Source organism: Abramis brama (assembly GCF_963993115.1).
Source record: "Abramis brama genome assembly, chromosome: 12".
NCBI classification, from domain to species: Eukaryota; Metazoa; Chordata; class Actinopteri; order Cypriniformes; family Leuciscidae; genus Abramis; species Abramis brama.
In genome coordinates, this window is record NC_139974.1 from 5754890 (window position 1) to 5779523 (window position 24634).

The following is a 24634-nucleotide window of genomic DNA, read 5'->3' on the forward strand; positions in this document are numbered from 1 at the left end:
TTCATTTCACAGTTTAGGGCGTTGTACACTGAGTCCGAAATTTTCAAATGCGTTTTTTCGTATTTGTCATTCGATGGCCCTGAATTGACCCTTCGCTAAGCCACGCCCAAGGGGAGAAATACCGGGCGTGGATCAAGCAGTGTGGGACGCCCCATTCACAACTAAATGTCGACAAAAACACCTACGTTTGCTCCACGACGTGTGAGCAGTAGCCTGGCGCGCTAAAAATATAAGCGGGAGAATGTTATCATTGCAAAGTGGTCAGGCTAATGTCTTGTGTTTATTCCACTAGATTTATGGATAAGCTGTTTGATTTATAAGTATTAGATTATTTTCAAATGTCACTTCCTCTGCTGTGCATGAACATAGCTGTTCCTCAATCTGTGTGTCTCCCATTTGAATGGTCCGCGTATGAGGCGACTGCTGCTTGCGCTGGGACCTATAGGCTTTAGCTTCAATTTTTATGAAATTATTCTCTAATCGGTTGCATATTATGTTGTGGATATACCCCTCGAACGCATACTGCAGTCACTTTTGTCTTGCTCTCTCAGATATTTCACCTGTTCGCCAAAAAAAATTACTTATTATCTCCTTAGGAATGTCTGACACCGGTGCATACATACTGTAATAGAGGTGCCAGGCGCGAAAGCTTGTCAGGCGTAGCAACAGTAACTAAGGAGGGCGGGGCTTAGCGAAGGGTCAATTGTCAAAACCCCTCTCAAAATGCTCTCTACAGATGCGAAATACTTTCGATTTGAAATACCCGATTTGATTTTTTTTTATGACAGACGAAAGTTTCAGAGGCAGTGTGTGAACGTGATTGAAATGTGAGGTCGTATTTATTTTTTAAAGTGCAAAATTTTTGAATGAGAATTTCAGACTCGGTGTGCAAGGACATTTTTGTCTTCATTTGAATGAATTTGTGCATTGATCACACTATACTTGGTGTTGTTGTTGTTAGAAGTATTGCAATGGAAGATAATCAGACAATCATTCCTTTTTTCCTCCCCTTACAGAGAACTTCCTGAGCATTATCTTGGCTGTAGTCGGCGTTCTGCTTTTGCTGCTAATCATCGCACTTATAGTTGTGTGCGTCATTCGAAAGTGAGTCTGAATTTTCTTCTGTATTCTCTTATGAATTTGAAAATACAATGAAATACATTTTCAAACAATTTTCTTCTCTTTTAGAAGGAAAAACAAACCTAAGACCAATAGGTCCTCCATCTTTTTGCCCAGAGGGAAACCTTTCCTTCCAGGTAATGCCACCTTCCCAAAATCCAGAGCAGACAATGAGTCCCACGTCTACGCCTCCATTGATGACCCAATGTACGGAAATTATGCGGACAAGAACCAACCAGCAGATGTCGACAACGGAGCCTGGAGCAACGGACATCCGGTGGACGCGTACCGTCCGTTCACGGGACCCTCGGACTCAATCCCGTCGGCTAAGGATTCGTCCGCTGAATATTCGATAGAAGGAAGAGGAGGAGATAGAGATGCATATCAGCCTTTCCTAAACCCGCCCAACACCTTCAATCTCCCGAGGCCTCGTTCGCCACTGGTATCACAGGGTAGCTTAAGATTCGAAGATCGTAGGATGATAGATAACGAGCTGCACACTTTCAAGAGTTTCGGGGATATAAATCCCATTCGCCTGTCTTCCGACGAATCCAGACTACAACCACAAATGGAATCGGACACTGATTCCAATGCTGAGCCGGAATACGAGGAGGCAATTTGAGGATAGAGCCGGATGCGGAGTGGATTCATATGATGATTTTATTGGGGGAGCGGAAAAGCTATTGGCTACAAGCCTAGAAAAATGCGCACACAAAGACAATGTTGTTGTGTAAAATTGATGCTCTCTTTTGCCACCCTAGTGGCCACAGGTGTATTTTGCATGTATAGTTTATTAAAAGTTTGGTTTTAAAGATTTTTTTTTTATGGCCTTTTAACCTGAATGTACAGAATTAAGCCGTTTGAGAGTTGAATCCCTTCATGGAAGTGTGCCATGACTTTCTCTATTGGATAATTGTTTTGTTTTAACTGTGATTGTCTCCAGGCTACAGGTTTCATACATGTTTCTGTTTTTCAGTTCTGTATATTTTCGTTGTGCATTTCTAAAATAAATTCTCAGATATTTTAATAGATGTTCTTCCCTGTTTAGAATGTATATAAAGAGTCAAAATAACCACACACAGACCAGATTAAGACATTTTTCATATTTCCCACAATGGATTTGGGGAAAAATCAGCAAAACTAGATGTTAAAAGGTATTATGCATTTTACATGGTAAAATTATGGAAGCACCATTTTAAAAATTATGTCAGATATTGATAAACTAATAATTATTGTCATGCCTGGCAACTGATAAATGGCTGATATTAAAGTATATAGTTTTCTTAATAAATTAAAAAGAATACAAGTAAATGTAGGCATCAGTTAGAAAAATGTATATTCATTTAATTAAAGCTTACATTTAACATTGTTTATGCCTTTGAGTGAGTGTTTGATGATGCAAGGCAATCTAAATGTAAAAAATTGGCAGAAATGAGCATGCAAAATAAAATATTTAATATTGACTGATAACAAACAAAAAAATCTGTAATATCAGCCAGTAACCAATATTGTGCATCCTAAGGTAAAATGTGATGCATGGATCTGACAATTCAACACTCAATTGTAGGTGAATGCATAAAAAAATCAGCCAAAATATTTAATAAATTATGGGCATATACATTTTCTGCAGAACTTTACATGGGCCTGTTTTACACCAAATGTGGTAAATATTATACACACACATATTGAATAAACATTTTATTGAGATACAAGGATATGTTCAGGTTATATCAGGCTAGACATTAGTTTGTTAGACAATAAACAAGTAACAAAGCTAGCTATCTGAAATAATCATCGTTCTGCTGGATTTTATCAGGTGGCTGGACTTCTTACTAAAAGACCATCTGATTTTGGATTCAATAATGTTTGTTTAGTTAGTGTTTGTTTTTGGCTGGATCTGAACGGAGACTGTCCAAAAATGTGCTTTATTACAGTGTTGTGTTCTTGATCTTTGATTATAGTTCAGCTTTTGTATCTGAACATTTTTATGGAGTAGCTAAAGTGACAATCTTTGGTCTCCTCAAGATAAAAAAATATACAATTACGGAGCAAACACAATGCAAGCAGGATTGTGCAATGGAAAGGACAGCTAAGGTCAAGGGGATCGCCACGCTGGATGATCTCAGACGATGTTGAACTCGCAGACGGAGGCCCGCTCCTCGCGACACCGCTCGTCGAGCCACTTCTCGCCGGAGAGAACGGCGCAGTTCTCCGCGATGCCGCCGTCAGGCTGAGTGAGCTTCCAGTTCTGGTAGCGGATGTTTGAGCCGGTCTGGTCCATCCACACGCCCTCGATTTGCATGTCGTTTACGCCCAGCCAGATTTCAGCGTCTGGTCCGAGGCTCTGGCGCACATAATCTCGGAGAAGCGTGTTTTCGTCGGAGGAGAGCGGAGTGCTGAGGATTCCTCCCTTGGCGATGCAGTCTTCGTTGGCCGTGTGGTAGCGCTTCTTCACGGTGTCCACCAGAAAACACTTGCCGGGGATCTTTATGCCTCTCAGGCAGACTAGAATAAAGAAACAGTATTTGCAATCTTTAAATGGCTCATAATGTAAAAAAGAAAAAGAAAAAAAGTGTGTGTTGTTATTTTTTTAAATAAAAAAGTGAAAGTTAAAACCCAGGACATTTTGAGCTCATTAATTACATACATGACTGGCCATATTTAGATTTTAACACCTGCAACTTGCCCCTCCCTTCCTGATACACGGATTGTGAGACACGCCCACACGCACAGGTCAGCCAATCACAACAGAGGTCATTTACATATATCTTCAGGTGCAGAATAAAACAGGCAGTTTAATAGCAAGGGTGAGTGGGAAACGATCATCTAAGATTAAATTATGACTGACTTTGGTGCTGGAAACCTTTATTTACATAAAATGATACAAAAGTGCTGAATATGGCTTTAAACAAACTTGTTGCTTTGGCTTGGAATGGCAGCTAATAAGAGTGATTTTTGGCTTTTGTTTTTAAATTATTAGCCATATAATCTAATAAAATATGACATATTTGTCTGAACATTTCCTCATAGATCAAAGACTGAATTACATCTGTCTCTATGTTCTCCATGGAAAACACAAGCTGTAAGAATCATCAAAAGCCACATGTGGATCTGGAGGCCATGTGTCTTATGCAAGTGGACAAACTAATCCAAACAATATGCCAGTCTATGGTACAATGTGTTCATTTTTAGTTTTTTACAGTTAAACAGACGAGTCAGGCTGTCTGGATGCTTCAGTAACGCAGATAGAGTCGAGGTGTGTAGCTCTCACCCGTCTGCAGAGCCTGCTGCTCCTTCACCAGATTCAGTTCCTCCACGATGTCTTTGATCTGCTGCTGAAGGTCCTCCAGAGCAACGCTGGCTCGAGCATCCGAGTCTGACAGGGACAATCAACAACCACCCAAAAGCACATGAAAAAATAATAAATGATATTCAGTTATAGTGAAAATTAAGCCTTTTTTAGTTTTACAGTTAATCAGTATCTGTAAGTATAAGTGATAAGTAGAATCATTGAGGATAGTGGGAATTACAAAAAAGAAAGAATTGTAAATAAAAAACAGCAAAATGCATGGATGAATTACAATAATTAATTTGTTTTCTTAATGCAATATATATATATATATATATCTTTATTGATTATTATATTTTATTTTATGTAATGAATTAATTTTACAGAGAGCACATGCATGGGAATTACAAAAATAAAAAGTTAAATTCATGGATGCATTTTAAAAGAATTTGTTTCTTAATGCTATAGTATTTTAATAAAAAGTTTTTATTTTGAATTGATTCATATTTTTATATATTTAATACTTTTTTATTACATTAGTTTATTAATAACATCAAATTTGTTTTTTTAACTAATTTTGAAACTTTACAATTGTATTCGACTTAATTCAAATAAGAAAAATAGTTCATTTAAAGATCAGTAATATCCAAATGTATTAAACATATCAATGCTTATTTTCTTCACACAGCAACTTGCGTTTCAAGTGATGCTCTCTGAACTTTCCCAACATCTATGCAGCTTTCAGCTTGAATAACCACACGAATAAATGATCTAACTGAAGACAGAAATCGTCCTGTCTTACCTTTCTTAGCGCTGGGTTTCTTTCTGGAAGTGTTCTGCTGCTGTGAGGTGTGTGTGAGGAGCAGCAGGACTGCGAGCAGAAGAAGTCTCATGGTGAAGTCTGGAGAGCGAGGACAGATCTCTGCTTCTCAGTCCAGCTCACGCAGGAAAACTGCTGTAATGGAAGCAGCAGTCGCTCTTCATCCTGAGAGGAGCGGAGGAGTGACGTCCTCACACACCCACACCCACACCCACACCTCATAGCACACACACACACACACACACACACACACACACACACACACACACACACACTTGTACATCTATCTTTATGAGGACATTCATTGACACAATACAATCTCTAGCTGCTTACCCTAACCTTACCCATCACAACTAAGTGCCTAACCCGACCCCTGACCCTAAACCGACCCTTATCCCTAAAGCCAAGTCTTGACCCTCAAACAGGCCTTTAGGGGTCTCAGAAAGTGAGGACCGGCCAAAATGTCCTCCCTTTACTCTCTTTGTCCTCACTCCAATGGTCTAAAACTCAAACTGGTCCTCACAAAGATAGTTGTACAAGTACACACACACACACACACCTCACAGATAAATTCACATACACTCACACACACACAGCAAACACACACACACAGCAAACACACACCTCACAGCCCACACCCACACCTCACAGCATAATTATTTTTATACTCTTCAAAACTGTATATTCTCTCTCCCTACACCTAAACACACCCATCACAGAAAACTTTCAAAAAACATCACTTAGTGATTTATAAGCCGTTTTCCTCATGCGGACCAAAAAATGTCCCCCACAAGGACAAGGATTTCGGATGCCATCTTTGTGAGGACATAATGGTGTGTGCTTATTTATATATGTGTGTTTTAAATGTATATTTCAAATTAATTAACAATAATAGAAACTGCCTTACCCGGTTCCTCTCCCCAATATGTTTTTCTCTCATTTAAAAACCCCTGATTTATATAGCAGATTATAAAACTGGATCCCTATTGTAACTTGCACAGAAGAGCCGGTTCTCAGAGCAGAGTCCAGGAGCATTCAAGGTCTCATCAGGACACATTTCCCATCATGCATACTTCTGGTGTATGAGGTTGTTATCTGTGCAGTGATTCCCACTGTTTGTTTTGCATTCAGGCCAGAGACCTGAATGCAAAGTGATTATGGGATGGACTAGATCCAGGCTCACAGCAGCTGTGCTCAGATCTTCCTCCGACGACACGTGGCAGAAGAGACACCAGCTCCAGCTCCACACAAGTCTGTGAAGTCACCATGAAATCAAAATGGAAACTTCTTATTTTTCATGGAATATTGCAGTATTTATTATGGTTTATCAGTGCACATCATTATTTTCTAAATTAATGTGCCTCTTGATCTTGAATCAGAATCACTTCCCCTCCCTCTCGCATCTCTTCTCTTCTCTGATGATGTGGGCGGGGCAACCTGTCACTCACATGAGATCCACCAATAGCAAACCACAACCATCCAATCAATTCCTCACAGACAAAATGAAGCCCCGTCCTACATTTGTTCGTGTTCGAGAAGCCGTTTCATTCGGATATACGTCACAATAGGGAAGAAAAGACTATCACAACTTCCGTTTTCATGCAAACATTATTTTTTCCTAACATCTGCAATTAAAACAAAAATATCCTTCCGCTCTGGGACATAAAAATCACCAGCTCACAACAACTTAAAGGATTCTTTTCTACTCATCTACTAAATTCAGGTATTAAAAAGCCTCAAATGCTTAAATTGCACTCAAACCACTCAGATTTATATAAGGGAAACGAAGAAACATTTAGTCATCTGTTAAAAGCACCATTCAAACCAGCCAGCTGGAAAAATGAACAAATCAAAAACAAAAACAGAAACGTTATATAACCTTGCATTAGAGGATTCTGTGTTAGCTGAAGTTATTAAGCAAGACATGGCAAACGTCATAGGAAACTTAACTCATTTATTTGAAAAACTAACAAACAAAAACAGCTATCCAAGGAATCCCACTTTCTGTCGTTTCTTGCCAAGGCTTTCTTCTTTCTGCAGCAGCTCCATGAGCGGCGCGTGAAGAGTCTTTCCCACTCGCTTCCCGGCCTGCGACACAACACAGCATAACAGTGAATAGACGAGTTCATGCAAGTCAGAGACATGTGAAAGTGTGCAAAAATAAAAGCTCGAGACAGGCTCAGACTGTCCGTTCACTGAACGTCTGATGATATTGCACATATAAACAACACGAGCCGGAGGAAATTCTCTAATATACACACTCCAGTGCACAGGTGCCAAAGTAACCCAATAAAGTCTACTGTATCATATATGACCCTGGTCATTTTTTTAAATTGTAGATTTATTCACAAAGCTGAATACATAAGCTTTCCATTGGCGTATGGTTTGTTATGACAGGACAATATTTGGCTGAGATACAACTATTTGTAAATCTGGAATCTGAGAGTGCAAGAAAAAATCGAAACATTGAGAAAATCTCCTTTAAAGTCCATTTATGTTGGCGATTGTGCTGAATTCACTCACAAAAATAAATGTTTTATATATTTACAGCAGGAAATTTACAAAATATCTTCATGGAACATGATCTTTACTTAATATCCTAATGATTTTTGGCATAAAAGAAAAATGGATAATTTTGACCCAAACAATGTATTGTTGGCTATTGCCACAAATAAACCCGTGCGACTCGAGACTGGTGACGTGATCCAGGGTCACATATATGATAAGCAAATAAATTCAAGCCTTCTTAATGATCAGCATGATAAAAACTTTGCTTAGAAACCTGTTGTAAATTCATCTGATTAATAGTTTATCATTTTTTTGCAAGTAAATGCCTTTTACTAACATTTTTACTAAAAACGTTCCCCTTCAGCTCTTGTCTTTTTGCTGTGAAATCTTTACTGATGTTTATAAAGTAAACAGTATAAAGAATAACTTTTATATTGATAGTAAAATGTTGACTTGATTATCCACACAGCATTTTGTTGGGGGGGTGGAATATATAATATGATCCATCAGGCTTTTGATTAACACTTATCTCTCTCAATTATCATTGTATTGAATTGCATTATGTGTTGCCATCCAAAATAAAAACTACAGAGCTCTGATTATAAACTAAGCCTTTAAATATCATCTTAAAACAACAGATTATTGAAAGATATGAAGGGACAACTGATATTTATCTGGATTTCATGATAGCAGTCCCTGTTATAAAGATCTCATTGATTTAATTTACAAGCATCAGAATTAAATCTTACTTTTTGCCCATATAAACATCAGCAAATGCAATTGCATATTTTTGCTCAGTTTGGGCCTCTGAATAAAACTGACTTTTTGTTCCCTCCATACTCTTACAATATAATATTAAATGAGCCATAAAAGTCTGATGATACTTTTAATGATACATATGCAAACTGTTTTGTACGCTTTTGGTGTATATTTTGTCTAAAGGTTCAATAAACTCTTCTATCTTATTTTGTTTATTATGCCATATGTCAGGCTTTGCAGGGTTAGGGCTTTGAACAAACTCTTCATTCTAAATAGGAGTAAAAGTGATTCCTTAGCAAACACCACTAATTACAAGATCAAGACAGTTTAAAACTGCTGTGGGAAGAAACTAAGCTGACCTCTGTCATCTCAAAGATGCTCTCCGGGTCCAGACTTCCTCTTCCCAGCTTCCTGACGCATGTGACCATTCCTTTGTGTGTGACTGAGATCAGGAGACTGGCCACCGAACAGGCCTTTTCCTGCAGTGTGGCGTCCACCACGTGTCTGTGACCGATCTGAAGGGCACAAACACATACGATTTAAAAAAGTTATACATAAACATAACTGTATATGACCCGAGGAGAGTGGTGCATTATGGGTAACGGCCCAGGCTCTGCTGTACCTTGCACAGGGTAACGATACAAGGCACATTCTCCACATTGATCCGCACGCAATCGTACGGGTCGTCTGACAGCTCGATCTCCTTCCCGCCCTCCTCGTCCTCGGATATGTGCACTCTGGGAATTCTGTTTAGGAGAAGGGATGTGCTTACGTTTCACATCACTACATTGAATCACCATTTTGAATGTTTATGATTAATGCATAAAAACTTTTAATAAAATAATTTGGTCACACTTTATTTTAAGGTGTCATTGTTACAGTGTAATTTATATACTGCACAATACAATACAATCATTATAGTTCTAAGTTGTTTACTAATAATTGTATATTGCATATTTATAGTCTGTTATAGTCTTTCATATTTATAAACATATGTATAATCTGTTCATAGCCTGTACATAGCTTGCACATTCACTACAGTTATAGCTTGTATACTTATATTTATAGTATATTCATAACATACTTTCATACTGTGTACATTTGTAATATATCTACAATATATCTATTTTTTTTTTACATCTATATTCTTGCTAAAGCACTTCTGGATGGATGCAAACTGCATTTCGTTGCTTTGTACTTGTGACGTGCAATGACAATAAAGTTGAATTCTATTCTATTCTATTCTATATAAGTACTGAGTAATATTAATTAACTACATGTACTTACTATAGGCTTAGGGTTTGGTTGAGGGTTAGTTGCATGTAATTATGCATAATTTACTTTTATTACTATATTAAGTACATGTAATATTTGTAACAAGGTCACTGTAAAATAAAGTGTTCCCAATAATTTTAGAGTGGATTTACAGTTGAATGCATTAATCCTTGGAATTTATACGATTTAATGGTTAAACTTTTTAGTACAAATATTTTTATAACAAAAAAAGTCCTGAAATATACTAAATATGGCTTATGGGAGAACTGCTTAAACTGATTAAATATTGTAGAATATAATTAAAAATACAGTGAGGAAAATAAGTATTTGAACACCCTGCTATTTTGCAAGTTCTCCCACTTAGAAATCATGCAGGGGTCTGAAATTGTCATTGTAGGTGCATGTCCACTGTGAGAGACATAATCGAGAAAAAAAAATCCAGAAATCACAATGTATGATTTTTTAACTATTTATTTGTATGATACAGCTGCAAATAAGTATTTGAACACCTGAGAAAATCAATGTTAATATTTGGTACAGTAGCCTTTGTTTGCAATTACAGAGGTCAAACGTTTCCTGTAGTTTTTCACCAGGTTTGCACACACTGCAGGAGGGATTTTGGCCCACTCCTCCACACAGATCTTCTCTAGATCAGTCAGGTTTCTGGGCTGTCGCTGAGAAACACGGAGTTTGAGCTCCCTCCAAAGATTCTCTATTGGGTTTAGGTCTGGAGACTGGCTAGGCCACGCCAGAACCTTGATATGCTTCTTACAGAGCCACTCCTTGGTTATCCTGGCTGTGTGCTTCGGGTCATTGTCATGTTGGAAGACCCAGCCGCGACCCATCTTCAATGCTCTAACTGAGGGAAGGAGGTTGTTCCCCATAATCTCGCAATACATGGCCCCGGTCATCCTCTCGTTAATACAGTGCAGTCGCCCTGTCCCATGTGCAGAAAAACACCCCCAAAGCATGATGCTACCACCCCCATGCTTCACAGTAGGGATGGTGTTCTTGGGATGGTACTCATCATTCTTCTTCCTCCAAACACGTTTAGTGGAATTATGACCAAAAAGTTCTATTTTGGTCTCATCTGACCACATGACTTTCTCCCATGACTCCTCTGGATCATCCAAATGGTCATTGGCAAACTTAAGACGGGCCTTGACATGTGCTGGTTTAAGCAGGGGAACCTTCCGTGCCATGCATGATTTCAAACCATGACGTCTTAGTGTATTACCAACAGTAACCTTGGAAACGGTGGTCCCAGCTCTTTTCAGGTCATTGACCAGCTCCTCCCGTGTAGTTCTGGGCTGATTTCTCACCTTTCTTAGGATCATTGAGACCCCACGAGGTGAGATCTTGCATGGAGCCCCAGTCCGAGGGAGATTGACAGTCATGTTTAGCTTCTTCCATTTTCATTTTGCTCCAACAGTGGACCTTTTTTCACCAAGCTGCTTGGCAATTTCCCCGTAGCCCTTTCCAGCCTTGTGGAGGTGTACAATTTTGTCTCTAGTGTCTTTGGACAGCTCTTTGGTCTTGGCCATGTTAGTAGTTGGATTCTTACTGATTGTATGGGGTGGACAGGTGTCTTTATGCAGCTAACGACCTCAAACAGGTGCATCTAATTTAGGATAATAAATGGAGTGGAGGTGGACATTTTAAAGGCAGACTAACAGGTCTTTGAGGGTCAGAATTATAGCTGATAGACAGGTGTTCAAATACTTATTTGCAGCTGTATCATACAAATAAATAGTTAAAAAATCATATATTGTCATTTCTGGATTTTTTTTTTTTTTTAGATTATGTCTCTCACAGTGGACATGCACCTACGATGACAATTTCAGACCCCTCCATGATTTCTAAGTGGGAGAACTTGCAAAATAGCAGGGTGTTCAAATACTTATTTTCCTCACAGTATTTTTAATTATATTCTACAATATTTAATCAGTTTAAGCAGTTCTCTCATAAGCCATATTTAGTATATTTCAGGACTTTTTTTGTTATAAAAATATTTGTACTAAAAAGTTTAACCATTAAATCGTATAAATTGCAAGGATTAATGCATTCAACTGTAAATCCAGTGGGAGAACTTGCAAAATAGCAGGGTGTTCAAATACTTATTTTCCTCAATGTATACATATTCACTAAAGAAAGGTTTGCTATTCTTATTGTTAACTAATTTTTTTTTTAATTAAATAGAGTTAAAAAACTTGATTTGGGAACCAACCTAAATAAGTTGAAGTACTAAAATTGCTAAAACTGAAATAATAATTATGCTAAATATAAATTTTTAGAAATGACAAAAAAAAAACAAAAAAAAATTAAAACAAATTAAAATTAAATATCATAAGTATAACAACAACAACAAAATCTGACTTTAAAATGACTTTACAGGCCTGGAAACTTTTTTGCTATTGTCACCTAAAACAATTGTTAAATTAAATATAAAGCTGAAATAAAATTAAATATAAATATTAGAATTTAATTAAAAAAAATAAAAAAAATAAATAACAACTGAAAATATAGAAATAAATAAGAAAATATTCTAATAGTATATAATTAATACTAAACTAGCACACTGCCAGTTGTAACATTTCTCGATGAAACCTCACAGTTCTGATGGGAACAGACACACAGTGACTCACCGTGTGTTAAACAGAGCAGCTTTGATTGCGATGGAAATGGCGTCGAACAGGTTTCCGTCACACTGCAGCAGCTGTCGAGACAATCATGCGTTTATATGAAGAATAAACCAACAGCATATAGATGTCTCATGATCTCTCCGGATGCTGTGACTCGGGTTCACTCACCAGCACGTCCACGTACAGCACCCAGCAGCTCTCTCCCGGGCAGATGCAGAGCGAGCGCAGGTCCACGCTGTGCCTGTTGTTGAACACTTTATAGAGGACGTTACTGAGCTCCACCCCCAGCTCCTCCCCCCCACGCCCCTCAAACTCCGGAGTGGCGTTTGCTGAGCTGCAAAAGAAACGTCCAGCAGTTTATACACGTCAGGAAGGAGAGGAAACTGCTGTGACTGCGTCTAATTAGCATGCAGATCATGGGCGTTTTCACTGCTAATTTGCATATTTATACACTGAAGCACCTGCACTACACATACTGTATGTACTAAACTGTCTAATAAACTACGTAGTATACGGTCTTATTAATTGTGCTGCATCTCATTCATTAATCCTTGGAATTTATTTGTTTTAATAGTTAATTTTTTTAATATAAATAAATACATTTAAAACAAAAAAATGTACTGAATATGGCTCATGGGAGAACTAAGCTTGTTTCCACCACAGAATAAAAAATAAAAAAGGTCATTACGAATTTTTATCTTACAGTTTTTCTTCTCAGAATTGCGTGACATAAACTCGCAACTGTGTGAAAAATATTGCGAGATAAAAAGTTGCAATTATCTTTCAAATTGTTTTATTCCATGGCGGAAAAAGCTTCCATAGAGAAATGCTTAAACAGAACTTAGTTTTTTTAAATATTGTAGAGTAGAACTTAATTTCTTTTTAAAAAAATGATATATATATATATATATATATATATATATATATATATATATATATATATATTCACTATAGAAATTGCCATGACTTTTCCAGACCTGGAACCAGTGTTGTTATTGTTGACTAATAATAATAAAAAATATTTTTAAAAAAAGTATTACTTGAAATAAAATAAAATCCCAAATATTGGATGAAAAAAAAAATTTTTTTTTTTTTTTTTAACGTTGCCTTCGGCTACATAACATAACTTTACGATGAAGTACTAAAATTACTAAATCTAAAACTGAAATAATATATTTCTAACCCAAATAGAAATATAAAAAAAACAAAAACTAATACAACAAATGACAAAAGCACATAACAAAACTACTAAAACGTAAAACTAAAATTAAAATGAAAACAATAAAAATTTATATTTGTAAATATAAATTTTATATTAAGTTTTAAATATAATTTATTTATCTTTTAATATTATATTATTTATATGAATAACTCGCATATAAATATTAATTATCTATAGCATATAAATAATAATAATAAAAAAATAAAGCTCCCAATATTCATGTAAACACACACACACACATGTCCTTCATGTTCTATTGTTCTTAATGATTTGTAATGATTTTTAAAAGCCACTGTCTTGGTGGAGCTGGTGGTGATTTACAGTGTTTGCTTGATGTGTTCATCTTTAAACACTCACCAGTCCACAAAGAACTCCAGATAACCTTCATCTGGTACCATGGGTCTGGGTTTCCCAATCTCTGCCTTTACTCCAACGAGAACATCAGTGTGACCCTGTCAAACACACACAACATCACACAACATCACACAAACACTGGTGGTGACAGGTAGTGCACTATATGTTATTATAACAAACTGTTTAATTCAGCTTACAAGACTGATTTTAGCAGAACCATCAGTGTTTGACACCACATCCGTCTCGATCTCCATGTGTCTGTAGTCTTCACATCTCCGTCCGTCCAGTCTCAGGTCATCCTGTCAACAACAGTCAGTTTAACCCTCATGATCTAACAATCAAGATCAGGCTGATGCTTCATGATGTTCCCAAATCTCATTAGAACTGATTATAAACTTCATTTCAGGTGGATAACATACTTCAAACATTTCCCATGACAAATGTAAGTCTTTAGGGGTTTCAGATGTTGTAGTGGTACACTCCTGTCAGCTCTTTATTCACATTTGCTTTATTGTACTGTATACATTTACATTTAAGAGCTGTCAATGGGGGCTGTTTAGGCCAGTGACACATTTAAAGAAGGAAAAATAGAAATTAACCTTAAAGGCTAGAGTCAAAGTTTCTATTATTGTCGTGTTTTTATCTGTTATTGACATATCTAGGACTACAAATAGTCAGTCTCAACACAGCATGAGGTTAAAACCCAACACAGACCACATCAGAATACACGCTTTTTTTCAGATGCCCTATTAATTGAAAAATAAATAAATGCAAATTATATTTTCATTCGTAAGATTTCACTTACTCTAACTCCATGCATAAGATAAACCTTCTCCGCTTCGCTCAGTTGAACTGCTGCCATGTTTCAAACACACGCAGTATATTGTGCGTCATCACAAAGCGCGAGGAGCGGGCAGCGAAGGCGGAGCCTGGCGTTAACCAACCAATCATATGCCAGTCCGGGGAAAAAAATGTGCGTAATGTGTAATCTGATTGGATCAGGAATATGTCAATTCCTCCAGCAGGAACTCAGTCCATTCAACGCACATGTTTTCTGTATTTCGCCAATGTGGTATGTATATTATATTTAAACAAAATTCAACAAAATGATTAATTGTATATCACATATTTTCTGCGCTCTATACAGTTGAATATATATATGATAGGTCAGATTTTTGGTTGTGCTTGTTCAGTTTACTGTAAACATGGCGATCGGTTTATTATGATTATTATTTTGCACTTCTTTGATGCTACACAATCATAATAAACTTTGAGTACTTATAAAACCTTTGTACTGTGGTACCATGGTACAGTGATGGCAATGCAATGGGGTTTTGATGGATATACCAAGACTGGAATTTTCAGTCTTTTTATGCCAATTGTAATCTAATTTCTATTTATTTTATTCTTATTTTATTTTATTTATTTTTAGCTGTCTGATATTATTATTATTGTTATTATTAAGGTAGTTCTTAAACTATCAGTGTTTTCTTTTGCAGGTTGAATAAAACTTATTGTTGAATACTGTGAAACCAATAGAAATAGTTCTTGCTTATCGAAATAAAGGTGAAATAAATATTTGGTGAAATTTTAGAAAAATGTAACTTTTACATTTGATCTTTTAAATTATTGATTTGATTATTTTTATTCTGTGATTTTAGCTATCCAATATTATTATTATTATTATTACTATTAAACTGTCTGTGTTTTCTTTTGAGGTTTGACTAAAAGGAAAAAAACAGGATTAAACTCTTGAGTCTGTCCCAAGAGCCACGATGCTTAGTGATGGAGAAGCTACAGAACTGCTGTCATTTCTCACTCTGGAGACCAGAGCTGATGTCAAAGGTCAGGCCTCGGAATACGTCCTGGGCCTCACAGGGAACCGGGACGGGTGCCGGTACCTGCAGTCCAAACCAGACTTCCTCCAAGCCCTGGTGACTCTAACCAGCGACCCCTCCATCGCCATCGTCAAGGACTGTTTTCACGCCCTGATTAACCTCTCAGCAGACGAGACTCTTCACCAGCCTTTGGTCACAGAGACGGGCTTACTGGCCAAACTGCTGCCGAAACTACTGGACCCGGAGTACGTGTTTGCGGATCGGATCTGCACCATCCTCAGTAACCTGAGCCGACACGAGCGGACGTGCAGAGACGTGTTCAGAGCTCTGCAGGAGCAGGACATCGGACTGGACAGACTGGTGGAAGTCTTCTGCAACCAGGGCTTCAATAAGAAAGCTTCGCTCCACTATCTGGGACCCCTGCTGTCTAACCTCACACAGCTGCCCGAGGCACGGCTCTTCATTCTGGACAGGGACAGGTACACCATCATTACATATCAGATTCACAAAACCATGGTATTATTATAGTATGTGTCGAACAAAACATGATATTACAATGGTACATGTCCAAAAACATGGTGTTATCATAGTACAGGTAAAAGAAAACCATAATACTGTGGAACATGTTCAAAAACATGGTATTATCATGGTAGGAGGAAAAATACATGATATTACCATGATAGTACATGTTAATAAACTTGGTATTATCATGGTAGGTGTAAAAATATATATTCTATTACCATGGTACATTCAGAAACATAGTATTATCATGGTAGGAGTAAAAATACTTGATATTACCATAGTACATGTTTAAAAACATGGTATTACCATAGTAGGAGTAAAAAAAATTATATTACTTTGTACGTTCATAAACATGGTATTATCATGGTAGGAGTAAAACAATAGCCTATATGATACTACCATAGTACATGTTAAAAAAACATGGTAGGAGTAAAAAACTGATATTACCATTTTACAAACATTTCAAAAACATGGTATTACCATGGTAGAAGTAAAAAAAAAACATAATATTAATATAAGTTAAACATGTTAAAAAAATAATATTACCATGGTAGGAGTAAAAAATATATGATATTACCACAGTACATGTTCCAAAACATGGTCTTATCATGATATGTTTTAAAAATGCTTGATATTATCATAGTACATGCCCAAAAATATTGCATTATCATAGTACAGGGGAAAAACTATGATATTACAAATAGTTAATGTCAAAAACATGGTATTATTATAGTACAGGTAAAAAAAAACATATTACCATGGAACATATCCAAAAGCATGGTATTAATAGTAAAAAATACATGAAATAACATGGAATTATCATTGAATGGGTGAAAAAATCATGATATTATCATGGTACATGCAACAAAAACATGATATTATCATGGTAGATCTCCAAAAGCATGGTAAAACAGTGGTAGTAGACAGTATGACGGCGGTGATATATTGTCTGTGGTGTGTTTGTACAGGTGTGTGATTCAGAGACTTCTGCCGTACACACAGTACGAGGAATCGAGCACCAGACGAGGAGGAGTGGTGGGAACGCTCCGAAACTGCTGCTTTGACCACGGTACAGAGCTCGTTTTTTTTATATCATTGAAAGTCAATGCAAAAATCTGTGCATTTAATCATTTTTGTCCTACAGCCCATCATGAGTGGTTGCTTAGTGATGCGGTGGATATTCTACCGTATCTTTTATTACCATTGGCTGGACCAGAGGAGCTCTCCGAGGAGGAGAATGAAGGTGATGCTCTTTAAATCAGATTTAAGCCTTACTTCATATCAAATGTGTTAATAATGTAGAAACTAAAAAGCTTCACTCTCCTTTGATTGCTGTTGCAGCACTCTCGCTTGTCCAGTAGATGGCGTTGTTTACTCATTTTGATGTTTATTATATTTCCAACAACATGTGTGAGGAAAATGGAATGAACAGAGTGGAAATACTGCCATTACAGCAGGAAGTTGTGAATTTGCTAAGTTAGAATCTTAGTTCAAAGTTTGCGGTTTCATAAAAGCTGTTTGAAATGTTTATATGCACCATATTCTCCTCTTAATGCACCATTGCTTTCTGACCAAAATAGCTAATAAGCAGATTGCTAAAAGGAGAGGATCCTTCCTAGTTAATAGGTGACCTTATATGACCTTTCTGAAGTGCTTTCATGGTCTGTATCGCTATTAGCCCAAAATACTCATTTAATTTGCAGTATGTTCGAGTGGCAACTTTTCTTATCACTTATACTTACTATTTTCACTTCAGACAGTGTTTTAGAGGTGACGTGTGTCATTTTTGTGCCACTATTTTAACAGTAAAACAATTACACACACTATTCATATAACTCAGTGTCTGTGTTTACAGGTTTGCCGGTGGACTTGCAGTATCTGCCGGAGGATAAAAAAAGAGAAGAGGATCCTGATATCCGCAAAATGCTCTTAGAAACCCTCATTCTCGTATGAACCACATCTCATATCTCATTTACCTGTCAAATCTATAATTTACCTGTGTTTCAATTATTGACATACACTACGTTCAAATGTTTGGGGTCGGTAAGATTTCTTAGTGTTTTTGAAAGTCTCTTCTGCTCACCAAAGCTGCATTTTTGATCAAAAACACAGTAATATTCTGCAATATTCCTACAATTTAAAATACCTGTTTTCTATGTGAATATACAACCAAATGTAATTTATTCCTGTGATCAAAGCTGTATTTTCATCATCATTACTCCAGTCTTCAGTGTCACATGATCCTTCAGAAATCATTCTAATATGATCATTTGATGCTCAAGAAACATTTATGATTGTTATCAATGTTGAAAATAGTTGTGCTGCTTCATATTTTTGTGGAAATCATGATACATTTTTATTCAGGATTATTTGATGAATAGAAAATTCAAAAGAACAGCATTTATTTTAATTTGTTTTAAAAACGGTAACATTATAAGAGTCATTACTGCCACTTTTAATCAATTTAATGCATCATTGCTGAACTAAAGTATAAATTTATTTTAAAAAAAAAACATACTGACCACAATCTTTTAAACAGTAGTGTAAAATCACTATATTTTTCCTTTTGTATGTTGGTTAGTCTGTTCTGTAGTTCAGTTTGTGAATGATCTGTTTGTGTTCAGCTTACAGCTACTAGATTGGGCCGACAGATCATGAAGGACAAGAACGTTTATCCCATCATGAGGGAGTTTGACAAATGGGAGAAAGATCCGCATGTTATTTCAGCCTGTGAGAAACTCGTCCAGGTATTGTAAATATTACTCTGAAAATATTTAGGCCGCATTGCATGTATCCTTTATGGAAAAACATTGCTTTATTCATTAAGCAATCAGCTCAGTGAAAAAAACTCATTCAAGATTGCATACGAGTTGGTATGTTTTTTGGCTTTTAGTATGATTATGTTAGCCTTCAGTTACCGATAATCTAGTGTGCTCCAAAACAATGACAAAATTCACATTTAGAAGACATAAGCATTCAAAACTTCATCAACTTCAAATCTCTCATTTCCGCCAATATGGATCAATGGTTGTCACTCTGCACTTCAGCTCCTCATCAGATTTTCTGTCCAATCAAATGCACTCTAGAATCTGAAGCTCCACCCCCTACATTATAAATAGACGCTGAAGCTGTGGCTGAAATCAGTCACTTGTTCACACATTTACTATTTTCTACATGCTGAATGGCGCACAGTGCACTATATAGGGGATAAGGAACGATTCAGACAGTGTAAATAATCTTTCCATTGGGGCGAATGAAGTCTGGTTTGATGTTAGTGTCACGCAAACCGCTACAGCTTCTGTTTAGAGACACAAAACACAGATCATGTGATCGAGTCGCCGCAGATCCAGAATTCTGAACAGAATGCTGTATTTTAAAGCGATATGGAGGAGATTAGAAGAAGAAACGGATAGAGATCAGGAGGAAACTGCGGCTTTACTGAACTCAACGGCTCTGGACGAGCTGTGATAGAAACTAAACGCTATTGGCTGTTTTATAAAAGGGGAGGAGCTGTTGAATATGCCCCGCCCCTTATTCCTGTTTCAGTGGGAATTATGTGACCACATTGAATAATGCTGCATGTTTCAAGGCCTTTAAAACCCAATTTTAAAATGGGCCTTTAAAATACATTTTTACATTCTTCACGCGGTGACTGCGGGGGCAGGATAGTCCGGGTTAGGGGGCGACGCCTCCTCACGCCCCCCTGCTGTTGCATCTCTATTGCATCACTTTTGCAAGGTCATTGCATGCAACATTTTCTATGGATGAGGATTGTTGTGCTTTGGAAGACCCCAGACAGTATGCAGATCAATTCCAGTCCTCCAAAACCAGGATTTATGAGTTTGGTCGAAAAAAGCAGGAGACACTAATTTGGTGGAAAAAGCCTGTTCCTTGCACCGTGGCAGGCTTATATTTGGGTACGGCCCCATGGAAAAGATGTCACAGGGTCTCCTATTAAAGCATGATATTCTCCATAACGTCTGGGAGATCCCTTTTGAACTCCGGGCCAGAAGCAGTGGTTCGGCCATTTGCCTCAACCCAACCATTTTAATTAGCGTCAATAAAACAGCTAATATGCCAAGCACAGAACGAGGCTAATATTTATGCAGGATTAATGGGTGCTTTTTCATAATGCAGCAGTTTCTAACTAACACGACTTTAACAGCTATCATGTTACTGAAGTTTTTCCATGTTGTCGGGTTCCCGAAATTGGTGCTTGGGAATGACAGTAAAACTCAAGTGCTGTCTGGCATCTCATTAGCTCTTGTCCTGCGTCATTACCACTTTTCTCTTGATATGCGACTCTGACGGAACGTATTCGGGTCCATTAGGGTTTCATGTGCAATTTTTGTGCGTCTTTGATTAAGGTTTTGATTGGAGACGAGCCGGAGGAGGGAATGGAGAATCTGATGGAGGTGGAGATTCCCAAAGACGTGGAGGAAAAACTGATAGAAATGGACGCCAAAGAGCAGGAACAAATGGAAAAGGACGAGCAGGAACAAATGGAAAAGGACAAACAGGAATCCGAGAAAAACCTCAAATAATCTCCAGAAGGCCTGGAGGGATAAATGGACATCAAACACAATAAACAAATGTTTACTTCTTGAAATGGACTCTATCAAGTTGAATGTTTAACATCGATGAATAAAAGGCTCTGTATAACAATGAACACCTGAGGATCATGATGGACAGAACATGTTGTAATGTCTTTGGTTTGATTATAAATGCACAAACCTGGTTTTGGGATAATATTGTTGGTTTCTATCTGTTCTAAGCTGGTTTATGTAGTTGACTAGCTGGTGGTTAAGATACCAGGTGGAATGACCAGGTCATACCATCCTAAAGGTCTAGCGTGAACCAGCTAGAAAACATGCAGCCACTACGTTCCAAAACACAGATCCCATCTGATCCCAATCAGGTTTTAGCTAGATTTTCCAGCAGCTTTAAAGACATTGAATGTGCATCAGCTGGATCTTGGTGATAATAAAAAAAGACTCATCGCAGTCAGGTGTTCTGACTTGAACATTTTTCCACATTTTTAGACATTTTTGAAATTGCTGTAGGGTGATTTATATGATAAAACTATATTCAAATTTAAACGTATATAGACCTAAAAACTTACATTGACTATAACTTCAATAGTTTGTGGAGTTAAACTAGTACAGTATTTTGAAGCTGGTAATCTGTCATCTACACACGTTCATGTAAAAGACTGAAATCTGGGGCTGTTTAGACACAACTATGATGACAGCAAATTGTAGTTTGCTGCTACCATGTGGATATACACATACAGTTTTAAAAAAACTTAAATGTCTTCTTCTAAATTGAGGAAATTCATTGTACGTGAAATTATCCTTTTGTCAGCTTTTAGTTGCTCACTGGCGGCATCAATTCTGTAGAACTGCTTTGAAACAAGATGTTATGTTTTATACAACTAAAATAGATTTGGCTAGAAGAAAAGTGACCAATATTACAACATGGTAAAACTAGTGAATACAATTAATAGTTGCAATTCTGGTGCGTCAGTAAAGCGTTGCAGCCGTGCTAAAATGCGGTATGACGCTACATAAAAATGGCGATTGCTTTAGTAAGACTTGAGAAATTAGAAAATGCCGGGCAGTCTGGTTGAGGAACGACCACTCCCCGAGAAGACAAAGGACCTTTCTGGAAATTAACATTTGAACTCTCTCTTGTGAACTTAGCATCACCATTTGAGATGTAAGTCTCACCTCAGAATACATCTCTTCCCCCACTCCCTCTCTCTCAAGCTGAGATCACCTGAAATTCACCCAAAAATCTATATGATTTAAATGTGAATTATTATCATACAGTTTTATACATGTTTGGTATCATTTGAAATGTCTCAGTGCGACTGGTATAAAGGTCTCATTCCCAAAGAAGTAAACCAAAAGGTAATAAGGTTTTTAAGAGTTTAGAGATAACTCGCACACAGATGAGGGTGTGTCTTCAGGCGAATGGCCTCCTGCTCCCAAAGGTGTAAACTCAATGCAAATTCCCATTGTTAGCAAATGTTTCCATGTAAATCAACTCCTGTCCCTAGTAAGTCTGGGACGGTGATCGATGCAAATTCCCACTGTGAACTCATGTTTACATTTGAAAAGAGGTTTCTGCCTTGGTCTGAGTGTTTAGGGAGATGCTGAAGAGGCTCGGGGCGATTTGTAACTCAGATCAGCCTGTGATGCTGAGAGCGGCCGAGACTCTCAGCATCATGTACTTTCTAATGTCAGGTTTGCATCTTTTCTCTTTATTCCAGAGCATTTGATGTTTTGTATTTATTATCTTTGAACTGATTATGAAATTGGCATGATACGTTTACCTGACATAATAAATTGTTACATCTGATTTTATTCTGACTGACTCTGCAATTGTTTTCCCAAGTAGATTAAACAGATTCGTATGTTCCCGCAAGTTTTGCGTCAGATTAGTGATGACTAATATTTGGCATCAATTCAAGTGTATGTGTTTTGCAAAGACAAGAAGTGAATTTCCATTTAGAACAGCAAAATGCTGCTTGACCAATCTAAATTTGGGTGTGTATTACCTCTGTTTTAATTTAATGTTACTTTAGATAAGTGTACGTGGGAAACCACGGCATGGCCAATCCAAAGCTATTATGAGAGAAGTAATGTTGGTCAACTTATATCTGCAATAGTGGCCATACCTCTACTGAAGTAAACGTTTAAATGAAATTAAAGTGAATGCAATTCCATGGGGGCTATACCAAAGTATCTTTGATTGTGTAAGTGTGAATGTGACCGATCTCAGGTATATAGCCAGTTACCTCTGTTTGGTGACCAAAACTGATGAGCTTGTGATTGTGAGACCCGCGTTAAAAACAGAAAACATGAGGACCTCTGAGCGACGTAGTTTCCTAATCTAAACGGAATAAAATATACCTAAAGAATAGTCAAGCATTCGCTCACTTTTAATGATGCTCAGATATCATTAAAACCTTTTTTTATTCATGCAGTCGGATGAAATAACGAGGTAATACATATGAGAAAATGTATTTCATTTAATCTTGTTGTGTTGCGTAAAAGGAAAGACAGTAACGCGCAAAGACCTTCACCCGTATTATTGGAAAACCGCCATTGGACCGATAAACGGACTTACACTTTGCTTTTGTTAAAAAAAGGTAGGCTACTAATAGATGTTCTCATGATGACTTCAACTTCCGAGAATCGCGGAAATGTGGAAAAGGTCAATAAGTGCATTTGCTGAACTAAATATAATTTGTAATTAAATGTTTAAATGAAAATCCATTTTAGATAAAAAAAAACAACAACAACATTATTTAAATTTAATTGTAAAGATAAATAGATTAAGAATATGACTGAAAGAAGTCTACATCATTGATGGCATGTTATTGAAAGTCATTTATCTGTAAACCCACAGGTGCCCGAGGCAATATTAATCCTTCTGACAGCCTGGTGAGTTTTAAAGTGGAGATTCAGGTTTGATGAGGCCCTCTGCTGAGCAGGTTGGTGGTATTGAGGCGAGATGTTGAACAGGTGGTAAGAGAATTAACCAGGAAGCCCAGAGAAACCAGATGGATGTACGCCACTGAAAACAGTCTCCTGCGATTCTACAGCAGGCCAGCGCAAACCAGCAAGAATAACACAAATCAGACAAAATATCACTAGTGCTTAAATAAATGTCCACTGGGGTTATCATCCACATTTTGAGGTGTCTCTTTCCATCCTTCATAGAAGAGGTCAAATTTTATATCTTCAAAACACAGGAATATGAAAGACAAAGTCTAACCAGGTTTAAGACTAGACTAAACCAACTAAAAGCCTTGAGGTTGTTATCATGGTCCACAAATGGTGTAAAAAGGAGACGATGACGTGTATCAGCCTACAATAAACCATTTACTTTTAAAACAGTTCACTAAGCTTTGGTAAGTGCAGCTTAAAGGATTATTGTTCAACATTTTATACTCTTTATTCTCTTTCCCGAAAGTTTGTGTATTTGAATTGATCTGGAATGGTGTTACGTTTTCTGTTCTGAGACTACAAGCATTGTTACACTGAAAAAAAATGGCCTTTTTGATTTTACTCAATGTTTTTTACTCAATGTTTACTAAATTAATTTATCTTCATTCAAAACATATATATTTTAGTTGCACTTAATCAATGTTTTTTAGTTATTTCAGTTCAAATACATTGAGTAGATTCATAAGTCTGTGATTTTGAGTAAATGGGAAAGACCTGTTTACATTCAGTTATGTTGTACACTTATAAGACTGTCTGCAACTAGCACAGC

The 24634-nt window shown here is 37.1% G+C and overlaps 4 protein-coding genes across 6 annotated transcripts in view; 2 read left to right on the plus strand and 2 right to left on the minus strand.

The window, feature by feature from the left end:
- Nucleotides 1-2697, plus strand: part of LOC311094077 (CUB domain-containing protein 1-like) — a 10075-nt gene extending 7378 nt beyond the window's left edge. The window contains exons 8-9 of the mRNA XM_084131815.1: nt 1017-1104; nt 1189-2697. Of these exons, the coding sequence (XP_083987941.1) occupies nt 1017-1104; nt 1189-1741 (641 nt within the window). The 3' untranslated portion in view covers nt 1742-2697. The remainder of the gene's footprint in view (nt 1-1016; nt 1105-1188) is intronic.
- clec3bb (C-type lectin domain family 3, member Bb) lies at nt 2696-6247 on the minus strand. Of its 2 annotated transcripts, XM_084131822.1 has the most exons (4): nt 6136-6247; nt 5211-5363; nt 4391-4495; nt 2696-3624 (listed from the first exon to the last, which is right to left on the minus strand). In XM_084131822.1, exons 2-4 carry the CDS (start codon nt 5299-5301, stop codon nt 3242-3244), a joined length of 579 nt encoding a protein of 192 aa, XP_083987948.1. In that variant the 5' UTR covers nt 5302-5363; nt 6136-6247; the 3' UTR covers nt 2696-3241. The 2 variants fall into 2 exon arrangements, with proteins under 2 accessions (XP_083987948.1, XP_083987947.1); XM_084131821.1 differs by lacking the exon at nt 6136-6247 and having other exon boundaries at nt 5211-5440.
- Nucleotides 6248-6524: 277 nt separating this feature from the next.
- exosc7 (exosome component 7) lies at nt 6525-14918 on the minus strand. 2 transcript variants are annotated; one of them, XM_084131820.1, is made up of 9 exons: nt 14794-14918; nt 14186-14287; nt 13992-14086; nt 12581-12746; nt 12416-12486; nt 9118-9241; nt 8855-9010; nt 7179-7316; nt 6525-7060 (listed from the first exon to the last, which is right to left on the minus strand). In XM_084131820.1, the coding sequence occupies exons 1-8, from the start codon at nt 14848-14850 to the stop codon at nt 7212-7214; spliced, it is 876 nt and encodes a 291-aa protein (XP_083987946.1). In that variant the 5' UTR covers nt 14851-14918; the 3' UTR covers nt 6525-7060; nt 7179-7211. The 2 variants fall into 2 exon arrangements, with proteins under 2 accessions (XP_083987946.1, XP_083987945.1); XM_084131819.1 differs by lacking the exon at nt 6525-7060 and having other exon boundaries at nt 7166-7316.
- A 65-nt stretch (nt 14919-14983) lies between these two features.
- On the plus strand, nt 14984-22716 carry hgh1 (HGH1 homolog). The gene is made up of 7 exons (XM_084131816.1): nt 14984-15060; nt 15707-16305; nt 17317-17417; nt 17493-17591; nt 18204-18295; nt 18973-19095; nt 20716-22716. The coding sequence occupies exons 2-7, from the start codon at nt 15764-15766 to the stop codon at nt 20890-20892; spliced, it is 1134 nt and encodes a 377-aa protein (XP_083987942.1). The 5' UTR covers nt 14984-15060; nt 15707-15763; the 3' UTR covers nt 20893-22716.
- Nucleotides 22717-24634: the final 1918 nt, after the last annotated feature.